At 41.0% G+C, this 12,404-nt stretch overlaps 1 protein-coding gene across 2 annotated transcripts in view; it reads left to right on the top strand.

Annotated features, from left to right (window-relative positions):
• The window catches only part of IGSF9B (immunoglobulin superfamily member 9B), a 1,223,958-nt gene that overhangs the window by 761,639 nt on the left and 449,915 nt on the right, over positions 1-12,404 (top strand). For both annotated transcript variants that reach the window (XM_086956939.1, XM_086956938.1), the window contains exons 13-14: positions 3,901-4,076; positions 11,566-11,792. In XM_086956939.1, coding sequence (XP_086813065.1) covers positions 3,901-4,076; positions 11,566-11,792 — 403 coding nt within the window. The remainder of the gene's footprint in view (positions 1-3,900; positions 4,077-11,565; positions 11,793-12,404) is intronic.

The following is a 12,404-nucleotide window of genomic DNA, read 5'->3' as shown; positions in this document are numbered from 1 at the left end:
CAGTCAACCAAGACTGGGTTTTTTGTAGAGTTGAGTTAAGAGCCTTGATGTCGCCCAGTGAGTTTATCTTTAAAGTTGTGTGTCGTCAGTGTACTTGTGAAAGTGGATATTAGATGAATTGAGGATTTCTATAAGCGGTTCCATGAATAGGTTGAATAGTGTAGGAGAAAGGGAGGACTCCTAATGTGACTGGGACTCTCCTGGACAGGGATTGGTGGACCTTGAACCTTTGGGATCTATTACTGAGGAAAGAGGTAAACCAGTTTAGAACTGATCCTGATAAACCCATTCTGTGTTGGAGGAGGTCAAGAAGATTTTCATGTTTGACGATGTCGAAGGCTGACGATAAGTCAAGTAGGATAAGGAGGCAGGCTTCGTTCTGATCAAGTATTTTTAAAGCAATGTGGGTCATGGCCGACTCCGTACTATGCCCTGCATGGAAGCCAGATTGAAATTTATTAAGCAGTTGGAAGTTGGTGATGTGGTTGTCTAGCTGGCTGAGAGCACATTTTTCAAGGAGTTTCGCCAGAGTAGTTATTCAGGTCTGTGGTCTACCGTCGTTTTTTTTCAGGATGGGGTAAACTTGTCCCGATTTGAGAATATCCGGAATAACCCCTTGGACTAAGAATGCATTGATGATCTTTGTCCAAAGTGGCACTAGCATTGGTATGAGATCTTTGAGGTAGTTAGCAGGGAGGGGGGTCAGAGAAGAGGTTGGAGGGGTTCAAGGACGTTAGCCCTTTTAGGATTGTTTCTTCGCTGCAAGTTGTAAAGGAGGCCCAGGAGGCGTTGTCTTTGAGGGCGAGCTTGTTTGTGCAGATGCTTGGGGTTATTGGGGTGATCTTCTGCGTGTCGATCTGAGTTAATGAGGCCTTAAGTAGATCTGTTTTCAGAAGTTCCGTCTTTCTTGTGAAGAAGGAAGAAAATTCTTCGCAGTTGGGAGGGGAGCATTGACCATCTTGGGGAGGGTGAGCTGCGCCATGAGATTGACTTTTAACTAGTTCAAAGAGCATCTTGGGTCAGTTTGTGGCTTGATCTAGGTGATTCTTGAAAAGGTTTGCTTTTGAGTGTCTGATCTTTCTATAGTACGAGTTTCTGGAGGATCTGAGTAGTTTAAGGTGGTCGATGGATGGTGATGACCTCCATCTCCGTTCAGCTAATCTTAAGGCTCGTCTCTCCTGGTTGAGTCTACCATCATACCAAGGATTAGAGTCTTTTGTAGAGAGCCTCTTCAGTTGTAGAGGCGCGATAGTATCTAGGATCGTGGTCATGGAGTTAAAGTAGTACTGTGCCAAAGCTTGAACCTCCGTAAGGTCTTCCGGGGGAAGCAGGAGGCTGACATTGGCGGATGAGGATAAAACTGCGAGGGGGCTTTTTAGGTTTCTGTTCCATACTTTGGGCCTTGTTGTTTGTGCTGAGCATAGTTTAACTGGTACCTTGATGGAGAAGGTGATGGAGTGGTGATCAGACCAATCACAGGGTAGGATTGCATTGAGCTGAATGGCCTCTGGGTTGGCCATCACCAGGTCGAGGGTTGAAACTTTGACATGTGTGGGGCTATTACAGATTTGAGTACGGTCACTGTCCGACAGGAATGTTTTGAGGCTATTGACTGCCTGGTCCTTAGGGTCGTTCCAATGGAGATTGAAATCTCTGAGGAATATTTGGATATTTCGATGATCCGAATGTGTGGTCAGAATATCCATGAATTGCTCGATGAAGGTGAGGTTATCGCCTGATGGGTGGTAAAAAGTGTGACTAGGATCCAATTTTCCTCTCTCATGCTGCTCAGACCTTCTCTTGCAGTAGGATGGGCTGGTATTGTTATCAAAATCCCAAAGCCTGCGACTACATGTGTGGAGATTAAGCAGTGCCAGTTAGAGTCCTTTTACGTGATGAGGTAGCAGGCATCAGCTTGATTTCCAGGAAGCCTGATACTTAATCCATCTATGCATATCATTCAGTGGCGCCACTCCTTTTCAGTGTGTTGCAATTTGCATTGTCTCTTGTTCACCTAGGTACTGTCTTGTTGCCCTATGTACTTTCATGTGTCTGCCAGATTAACCTTTCCTGTTCTCATTTCCCATTAGTGGTGCACTTTCTAAAAGGTTTGATTTACTTGTGTTTCCTCCCACTAGTGTTTATTGTTTCTCAGTGGGATTTGCATTTTTTTTATTTCTTGATGGCTTCTCTGTTCTAACAGATGCACAATGTTACTGTTCAACTTCTTATCCAGAAGACATTCTTTTGATGGGGTCAATATGTCCCTCTCCTAGCATTGGAGAACTTAAAGCTCTATCAGTTTATCCACCTTTCACAGTTTTCTACCAGAATAAGTTAGTTAATCGCACCTGCCCATCTTTCTTACCAAAGGTGGCTCTGTGTTTAATGTGTTTAAGGTGGTTCTGCGTTTAATACCCTGCCATTTATCTTCCATTCCCCACATCCACCCAAGGAAGAGAAACAACTGCATAAACTGCAGCCCAGATACGAGGCGTCTTAATAAACTGATTGTACTCTTTGTGACAGAGTAGATGATCAGCTCTTTCTGGGCTTTGTAACACCAAGGAAAAGCAAGAAGACGACTAAACACACCATTTTGTCCAGTGTCACAATCTCTGTTAAAACATGATCTACCTTGCCCTATAAAGCCTCTCTAAAGGACAGTCCTTCCCAATCCAGCCATAGCTCCCTCCACAACTCTCTCCAGAGTTGTTCACATCCGCTGTGTGCCCACATTGTGATCTTTACATGCCTTTGCCATGCATTGCTGCCTCATGTCTCAGATGCCCAGCGATGTGTACTTTAGCCTAGCTGCGGTGCACGATTTCCTTGGTTCACCAGCACCACTCATCCTACATCGCAGGGAAGTTTTGGAACTGAATTAGAAGGTGAAGAATCCGTGGGAAGATGCATGATTCAGAAGAAAAGTCTGTTTAACTTCAGTAACAATATTTCTGGTGGATACATAATCTTTACACAGATTCCTTGCCTCATACTGTGCCCCCACCTAGAGTTACTGCAATGAATAATACTATCCCAAGGTATGCATAGATGTTATGTGCTGTGTTTCTCGCTGTTGTTGCTCTCTCGTTTCGTTTTCCTAAACCTCGATGAGGCACATTAAAGGTTCAGAAACGGACACCAGCGTGATGGTTGGCACCGGATATACCCCGGTGTTGTCATGCCTGGGGCTATTGCTGTTGAAAAGCTTTTCTGGACCAGTCTGATACTTAGAAAGATACTTCACAAGGTGAGGAATCTTCCAAAATATTACGTAGCCACTAGAAATATAATTACAGAGGGTAAGTACGTTTTACTTTACAATTATGTTGGGTTTTGCTTTTACGACCGGTTACAGAAATTTAAGAATCTAGGCCAGTTGATATCATTATACACAGAACAGCGTTTTGATTGTTTTGTTCATTTTTTGAGTTATTTGTCAGTGATTGTCGAGTGTTTCTAATTCCCGCTTTTCCACTTATTTTTATCAACCACAATGTTTCATTTTTATAGATTGTGTGAACCTCAATCATCATGGTAAATGTAATCGGAGAGTAGTTCCTGGTTGTGCTCATTACCTACTTTCATTTTCTAATGCATGTTCTTTTTCTGTTACTCTCTCTTACTCTGCCCCATACCGTTTGAGTAGCTTCTGCTTTCTGTTTCCTTCATTACACAAGTACGATAGCAGGCACTGGCTTTACCAAATTATATCTATGTCACTGTTAATCTGCCTTAATGTATCAATTTCTCCTTTCGCCTTCATTATTTCTTGCTCTATTTTCTTCAAGCCCTTTACCTCTTCTTACTCTGCTCAAATGCAATCTGTCTCTTGTTCTCAGCGTGAACACTAACATATTGTAACCTATGTCTTAACCACCATCTGTCTCCACACAGGATGAAGAGGGCTCAGTTTGGGCCTCATGACTGGCTCTCGCTTCCTGTTCCCCCTGGGCCCACCTGGCTGCTGGTGGATACTTTGGAACCTGAGACAGCCTACCAATTCAGTGTCCTAGCCCAGAACAAACTGGGCACTAGCTCCTTCAGTGAGGTCGTTACCATGAACACCTTAGGTGAGTAGTGGGCAGTGAAGGGCAAGGCAGGGTGGAGTGGAAGCCCAGCACTTTATCTATAGGCATTTTGTTTCACAACAGCCAAGGTTAGTGGTGAAGGTCAGATCAAAAAGCCCACCTTGTCTCAGTTTTTTTCAATTTTTTTATTGTAATACTTTTTGCCACCTGGCCTTTTTATGGTTTAAATCTTTTATTATTTTCATCAAAACAGAAAAAACAAAGAGACCACATTCGACATTCGGTATATTCGTGCTGAGCCACTGGCACGGAACCCCCATCAAGCGGAAGGCAGTAGAAATATGATCAGTGTCTGTTGGATAGGGTTCCAGCCACGGGAAATATGGGTCTCGAAGTCTCCCCCCACCCCCCTCCCCCTCCCCGTCCCTCCCTCGCCCCCTCCTTGTCCATTTAAGCAAAGCAAGAGGAAAGAAAAACAAAGTATAACACGACAGCCCTCGGTCCCAGATATGCACCTGGCCTTTTAAAAAAACAAAAACAGTGGGGACCAGAGTTCTGACTCTGTACTTGAGAGAATTGGCACTTGTGACCAGTAAAATAGAGAATAGAAGAAAACAGAGTGTGTACGTAGGAGTAAAGAGTTAGATACACACCTCAGATGTAAACTTCCATCCATTAAGTGTTAGACGTTGTACAGTGTGAGTTTTCTTGCTCTTTCCTCATTTGCTTTCAGTCTTTATAGGTAACCATTAGAACTGGCAAGGGGTGGATGATCTAAATCAACAGAAGAAAGACAAATAACAGAAAGCAGACAGCTTATGTCTAAGCTAGAAAACAGGGATAGGTGCACAGACAGAATTTTGTATCAGACAATGAGCTGCTTCAAGGAGCGAGCTTATGAGGAATGCCAAGACCTCAAGCACACATCCCCCTTGAACTTTGAGAGCATTGTAAACCCCCCCTTTGACACCCGGAAGCCTGTGTACATTCATATGGGCAGTTTGCCCACATGAGCAGTAAAAATAGCAATGTTATCGAGTTAGTTGTTTACATTGGTGTTATGGAGACTTATGTTAGCATTTGAAGTGGGTAGAATAGTCCTGAGCAGAAAGGACAGCAGAAGGATGAGACACTTAATAAGAAGTCCCTCTGAGAATTCAAAAGACTCATAGACTGCTACTAGTTTGGTTCAAACTACACCCTGCCCTAGAAAAGCACAATTAAAATGTTTTGTCTTTTTATCATTCACCTGACTTGAGGTGTGGTGTTAAATAACCCTGCATAGAATGAAAAGGCGCACAGCACAGATCTGTCTTCTGCCACACCCTCTGCAGACCTGATATCCTCTGCTGTCATCCTGTACTTCATCAGCATAACGTCTGGTTTTGTCTGGTCTGCATTGGTGTTCCTTTTTATTGCTGTCCAAGCTGGACTCTAACTCCCAATTATTTTTTTCCAGCTAGCATTTGGGTTGCATGCTTCAATGCTGGTGTATCATCTTAGCCCCTCCAGACCAGGGCCTCTTCATGCCTATATGCCTGCTCAGTCCACATTAATAACCCTGCTTCCCCAACAGTAGACCTTTTATATATTCATATGCTTGAATCATTGTCTGTCATCAGGCTGGAAATCCCTGGTACATTAAAATAGCAGTATACAGTGTAAAATATGTATATACAAAACAAACAGTATATAATGTAAAATGGTCATAGGCCTTAAGCATCATAGTATGTATGTTTAGTAACTCATCCAGTCTTGAATGTCTGCTAACTTTCTGAAGTTATACCTCACAAAGACTGAAATCCTCCTGTTTTAACATGATACCAAGAACCCCAGATTTATGCCTGGCTCCTCACCTCACGCCTACCAGGCTTCACCTTTCAGTGGAACAGATAATGCAAAATCTTTGGAATTCACTGTTGACAGCTCTCATTCAGGGAATACATTGCCAGGAAGATCAAGTTATGGTTCCAACCCCCCATGTTGGAAAATAAGTGAAGCAATTTCTCTGGGATACAACTTGAGAACAACTGAGACCAAGGGAGGTAGTTTTTTCCCTAAGGGGTCACACTGACAGCATCAGCCTGATTGTAGGAGACTCTGTTGTGAACTTAACTGTCTCAGAAAGGATACCAGCTGTGCATTCCTTGCACCAGTTACACCAAGTTTCCCCTACACGGAGCTTGTGAGCTACTGGTAGCTCCCCACCTACTTGTTAGTAACTGTCCTTTGTGCAGCCCAGCCAACTAAATTAGAAGCTTTTGCTTGGTTGAATTAATATATGTTGACCAAAATTCAAAAATGATTATTTGAGATAAAAAATTTGTGTATTTTCAGACCTCATAATTTTCAAAATAATATATATCGCGGATATTTGAGTGATAAATCAGGTGGCGCTGGGTAGACTTGTAACCCATATTATTACCTTGGTACCAGGGGCATTGCTCCTATAGTTGTTATGTATTTCCCATGAAGAGGCAATCTAAAATGATAAAACATGTTTTACATTACTTCTGGCAACCCTGCCTGATGCACTGATCACTGTGGGTAATGTTGCATATGGTGACCACTAATGTAATCTTGTCTGATATGGTCGCTATTACAACACTGATAATATTAGTAGCTCTGGATGATTATCATTGGATATAAGTATCTCCTATTACTTAAAAGGTTTAGGACCCCCAAGTTGCATGTTCTGTGGTGGAGCTACTGACCACCAAGCAATAGAACTATAAAGTATTAAAAAAGAAAAACTTAGAAAGCTGTTTGCAGATGGGATATAATTGCTATTGTAAAATTACATTCCAAACCTACTAAGAGAAGTTATAAAATATGTAAGACCAGATGCATCAAAGGGTTTTGCCCATTTTGTGTCTTTGGGAAAATGTGTTGATGCATATGGCATGTAGTTATCTAATTATTGCTGAAATGTTGTAGTGAAACTGACTGAAACCATTTTCCTTTTGGCTTTTTTAGATTCTGTATTCGGATATACTTCAGAGCTCCATCTATAGTCTTAAGAATCACAAGGCTACATTTTTATAGCTCTCCCATGGTGTTCCTTAAGGCGGAAATTGTAGGGGTTGCACATATTAGTAGTAGTCATGTTTTGCATGGTTTTCAGTTTTGGCCTTCATCAGTTTTCCGTAATGTTCTCGCTTTTCTTTTATGCATCTACATTTGGTTCCGCTTAGCAAGATAATTTTCATGCTAGTAGAACCCAGTCAAGCCAAACACAACCCTGAAACATGAGTGTTGCAGGGTACATGTCAGTGACCTAATTTCCTGAAGCAAATGCATACACATTTATTTCGATAGGGGCTTACGTTTTCCACAGATTTTGTATGTTCAGTGTCAATGTGTAGGAATAGAACATTAACAGTTTTCTGTGAAGTAGATCTCTGGAAGCCATTTTTAGGGTTACAAAAACATATATGTCATTTATATTTTCACAAAATCTTCAATACATCTTCGTGAATTTTTCACTGTTGAAATATTTGCAGTGTCACTTGGTTGTATCTTAGAATATTGATTACACGGATATCACCCTGCCCATATGCCGACTGTCGCTAAATTATCAATGTAAGCATACATATAGAAGTATACATATACGATTCTAATCCTACATCTACATCCCTTAATGATATAAGGCACGTCGATATTGTATAATTTATGTATGCACAAGTTAAAATTTAAAACTCAATATTTTGATTCAACACTTTTCTCTCACCTGCAGTCATGATAAGACTGCATTTCTATTCCAGTCTTCGACACATATACCCACTAAAAAGAGGGAATATAGCTTTAGGTTTCTGTATAATATCTTCTGGTACAAAAGCAAAACTTTATTTAGAGGGCTCTGTGAGTTCCAGTGCATTGTCACTGCCCCTGTATGATCATCTAGAGACAGGAAGTTGTTGGCAGACTTTTCACAATGTTCTTAGAGGATACATTTTTCCACTAAATTCAGGGTGTGACAGACCTGACACCTCCCATTTAGGTACCTGATGCTGGTCAGTGTATACTCTGAAGGCTTAATCCAACCAATCAAATCAATGTGGTTTAGTGTGCTTGATGATGATTCTTGAATTCAAAGAATTTTATAGTGTTTTATTAAACAATTGATTCTCTAGTTTTGATGCTCTCTACTCTTCATTAACACTTAGCTGATCTGTAGAGCAATTTCTTGTTTGCTCTAAACCAGCATGTTTTGTGGGTTATTGACAGACAAAGGTGAGATCCTGAGTTTGTGGAAATTAGCACTCATGACTTGCAAACATTCAAGCGTTTGACTTGAGCCACATAGGAAATGCTAAAAATATGCTCAGCAGACTCGCACTTTCTCCTACCTATTACGTTGATGGTCTCACCATTTACAATATTTGTTTAGTTAGGTCATTCAAGAATACATTTTACTGGGGCATGATAAGAAAAAAGTTGAAGAAACTTAACAGGTTTTCTCAAAAAATGTATTCAATATTAGTTTTACGATAGTGGCACTACATGGCTCTATAATTATTTGTTTATGTTCTGTTTGAAGTTGATGATGTCATCATCAATTGTGCATTCATTCAGCACTGTATGATGGTTTTGACTACAGTCACTCAGCAGTTCAGATGATTTGTTTATCAGATACATAAACATCTGTCCCTTTTTAAAATTAGTTGTTAAAACATTTAACATAAAGGGAGGTGTCCACACAGTTCTCCATGTTTTCAAAACCTGGCCAGTAGATCCTTCTTTCAACTGTACACAAGCATGTCATATCTTCTTTTTATATATATGCAGCCATCCCATACAGCCTGCATAATATCCCACAATGTGAACCTTGGGCATGCCCTATGAGGACTAGAATATGGGGCCCCACTAAGCTCTACCAGCACATTTCAGGACTGACTTTTCTCTTCAGAATTCTTCATGCAGCATCCTCATCCCATCACCTGCTAGCTCAACAGTGGAACCATTGCTCTACATTTTCAAGTCGTCAATATCATCATGTATCACCCCAACTCTGGAAGTGCCGTGACCGTGACAGATCTACACCTCATAACTGTCTACAGCACCTCTTTTCTGATGACCCCCCCCCCCAACCCACTGTAGTAAAACCGAGGGCAACAGAAAAATCTGTACCTCACTGCAGGTTCTTTAGATACTTTACATGAAAAATCCTTTGATAATGAAATATGGAAGGTTAAACACTTTACCTATGGACAAGGCACATGGTACTTAAAAGTAAAAACAAACAGCTGAAGTAGTTTGATCTGCATATAATTTCGAAGTTGTTATCTGGAGGCAGATTAACCCTTCCCAGGAAACAGATGGTGCACTATATCTTATTAGGAAGGGGAGGAAAGTGTTTGCGACTATAAATTATGTCTAAAGTGTAAAGGATGGATAAGAGGCTCTTGGCCTTCCTTTAGCCTCTGCTCTGCGTGAAGGTAAATACATTTTCTTATATGTATTTGTTATTTGTAATGTTGTAAGTACTGGTACTCTTTATTGCGCTGACACTGTTGTTACAAAATGGTGCAATACATTACTTTATGAGACCATACGGGTGACAAATCAGATTTAATGTTTGCAATTAAGAAGGCAAGTGTGTCAGTCCAATAAATGTATGTATCACTATCTACAATACAGAATTCTTTCTTGGACTGACCTGGCGGCAGACAACTTTTTTGTTATTTACTGTGAACCAACTGTTGTAGTGGTCACCTTTTAACATAAAGAAAAAATGTGTTTACCTTTGTTCACAGTTGACAAAACTCTTCGGAAATGGTCTTCATTTAATGCACCCCTGTTAGGCAGTGTTCTGTGGTGCAATTTCACAAGAAATTGTAATAATTGATCTCGGTCCTGTCCTACAGATCCCGTTGTATTCAATAAATAGATCCTTAAATAACTCTACTAGCTCTCCTCTTTCCTGTACTATATTACCTTTTTCCGTTTCATCCTGTGATAGAAGGTATGGCAGACGATCTTTGGTTTATAATTTTTTAGCTATGTTTTACCACATGCTCTTTGTTTCTTGGCCCTGGGCTTTTAACATGGTCCTCATTATCCTGTTGGTTTACCAAAGGAGACACGGAAGAGGTATGACCGGAAGGGTTACTAATACTAATGGTACTGTGGTTTATACATCCTTCTGCACTTTTCCAGATTTTCCAGGCACCATGTGCTGAGTTGTAATCTAAGTTAATATAATGTTATAAAGTTAAACGCTTAACAGGATGAGGGCATGACTGAAGATGTACCCTATTTTCTCCATCACTCCTCTAGTCATTTGAAATAAAACCTTAATTGTTAATCCCTTTGGGCTCATCAAAATTACTGGATTAAATCTGTTTTAAACTCATGCTCCGTTACTGGATTCCACTTGACATATAGATATTTTTTTGAAATTGTCACTTTGAGAATAATCTCCACCCATAGTCCTTCTTAGTTCTCTAAGACATACATTCCAGGATAAACAACCAGACCTGTAGGGGATGTTTTCTAACCATTAAGAAGAACATTTTGAACCAAGCCTGCTCGTGTCTATCTCCTAGACTGTGGAACCAATTCATATTGGAGATCTGAAAAGCCTTAAACATCTTCACCTGAAGATCCACCTCAACAGAATTCCTCTTTTGAGATGACTAACCTCTAGCATATCCCCTTGATGATATCTTATGCAACCCATCATTAAAGTTTTGTTGCTTCTTGACAAAGCCATTTGCCCCACTAGCTTGGTTTGCTCTATATGAAATCCTAAAATATATCACTAGATAAACTTTACTTCTGTAATGTGTGAAGTTTGTAGTTAAATGCAGGTTGGTTTATTTGTGAACACATTGAGGGGTGCACTCTCCTGCTCCTTCCTCAGCCTAGAATCATTGATTCATGCCTGGGCCTGATCTCTTTAGAACTATTGGAGAAACCTTAATGTATAATTTCTCCTTGGAATAATGAGACCCTAAGTCCATGCATAACTTGATGGTTCGTAAGATATGACATTTAGGCTACTAAGAGCACATAATACCATTCTCTGAAGTACACACGCACTGCTAGCAAGATCCTGTGTTCCACTAACAGGTGGCCAGAGTGGATTTTAGAGCAATGCAAGACTCAGCCCTCATTGCTTAAAAATATCTTCTGTTTAGAATAGGTTTAATCGACATACTGATTTCCTTGTGCTCCATGGCTTACCAACCCTCAGGTATCCCAATTAAAAATAAATGAATGATCCCTCTGAGGCAGAGCCCCAGTTTGGTAAAGCACCCTGTGGGAAGTCAATATACGTTATTCATTCTCAATACATTTGTAGCATCTGTTGAACATGCTCTTCATTTAGCCTTAGCATGATTGTAAACTTTCCTTGACTTTGTTGTCTACTTCAGTGTGTGTTCACTGGTTTCTCGTTATATATCTTTTAGTGGTGTGCACCGATTGCCCCTGCAGTAGGGGTGACTAATAGTAATTAAAGAAACCAACAATTATGATGTTTTCAAACGTTGTCTTCCTTCCTGGCCCTCTTCCTCTTGTGTGACAGCCTTCCCGATAACTACACCTGAGCCCCCCATTCTGCTCACTTCGCCACGATGTCTCACAGCCAATCGCACACAGCAGGGAGTCTTGCTATCCTGGTTGCCCCCTGCCAACCACAGTCTGCCACTTGACCACTACATCTTGGAGTTCCGTGTAGGTGAACGCTGGGAGGTTCTCGATGATGCCATCCAAGGGAGTGTCACAGACCTGCTGGCCAAGGACTTGTCTCAGGTGAGAAGCAGAGCCTGTATGAAGGGGTCTGTGATGAGTGATTCAGGGAGGGAATGAGAGGGGTCAGCAAAGATTGATGGGAGTGGGGTCTTTGAGGTTGTAGGGATGTGTATGAGATTAGATAATGAGGGGAATCAGTGCTGTATGATTGGATGCGCAGTGAGTTGGGGAGAGTGACTTTTAACCTGCTGACATAGTACTGTTTGTGGAACTTGATGGAACATGTTTTTCTGAAGGTGGAGACTTTCACCCCTAAGCTTGCCAAATTAGTGTTTTTTGGGGGGATTGGAGAACATGTATTCTTGTGGGTCTTATGATGCTTATTTTAAGAATAGATATCTATTATCCTTTTGTTTGATTGTATAAAATCTTCACTTTATAGCACACACTCTTTCCTGGCTGACTGTTCATCGCCATGATTGTATAACTCTGTGTTATTTGGTTTTGTGGACTTTCTTTTCCCTGGCTTCCATAAACACTTTTCACTCCTGCTCACCACATTTTATCCAGCATCTCTCCTTAATGTCAATCAGTTTCCAGGGTGAGGCGCCCCTTTCTGCAGTCTGCATAACCCTCTTCTTTCTGGATTGCTTGTCCATTTCTTTGCCTGGC

This window comes from Lissotriton vulgaris, chromosome 2_1 (genome assembly GCF_964263255.1).
Source record: "Lissotriton vulgaris chromosome 2_1, aLisVul1.2, whole genome shotgun sequence".
Taxonomy (NCBI): domain Eukaryota; kingdom Metazoa; phylum Chordata; class Amphibia; order Caudata; family Salamandridae; genus Lissotriton; species Lissotriton vulgaris.
The sequence above is the reverse complement of the archived record's forward strand: the minus strand, read 5'-3'. Positions and strand labels throughout refer to the sequence as shown.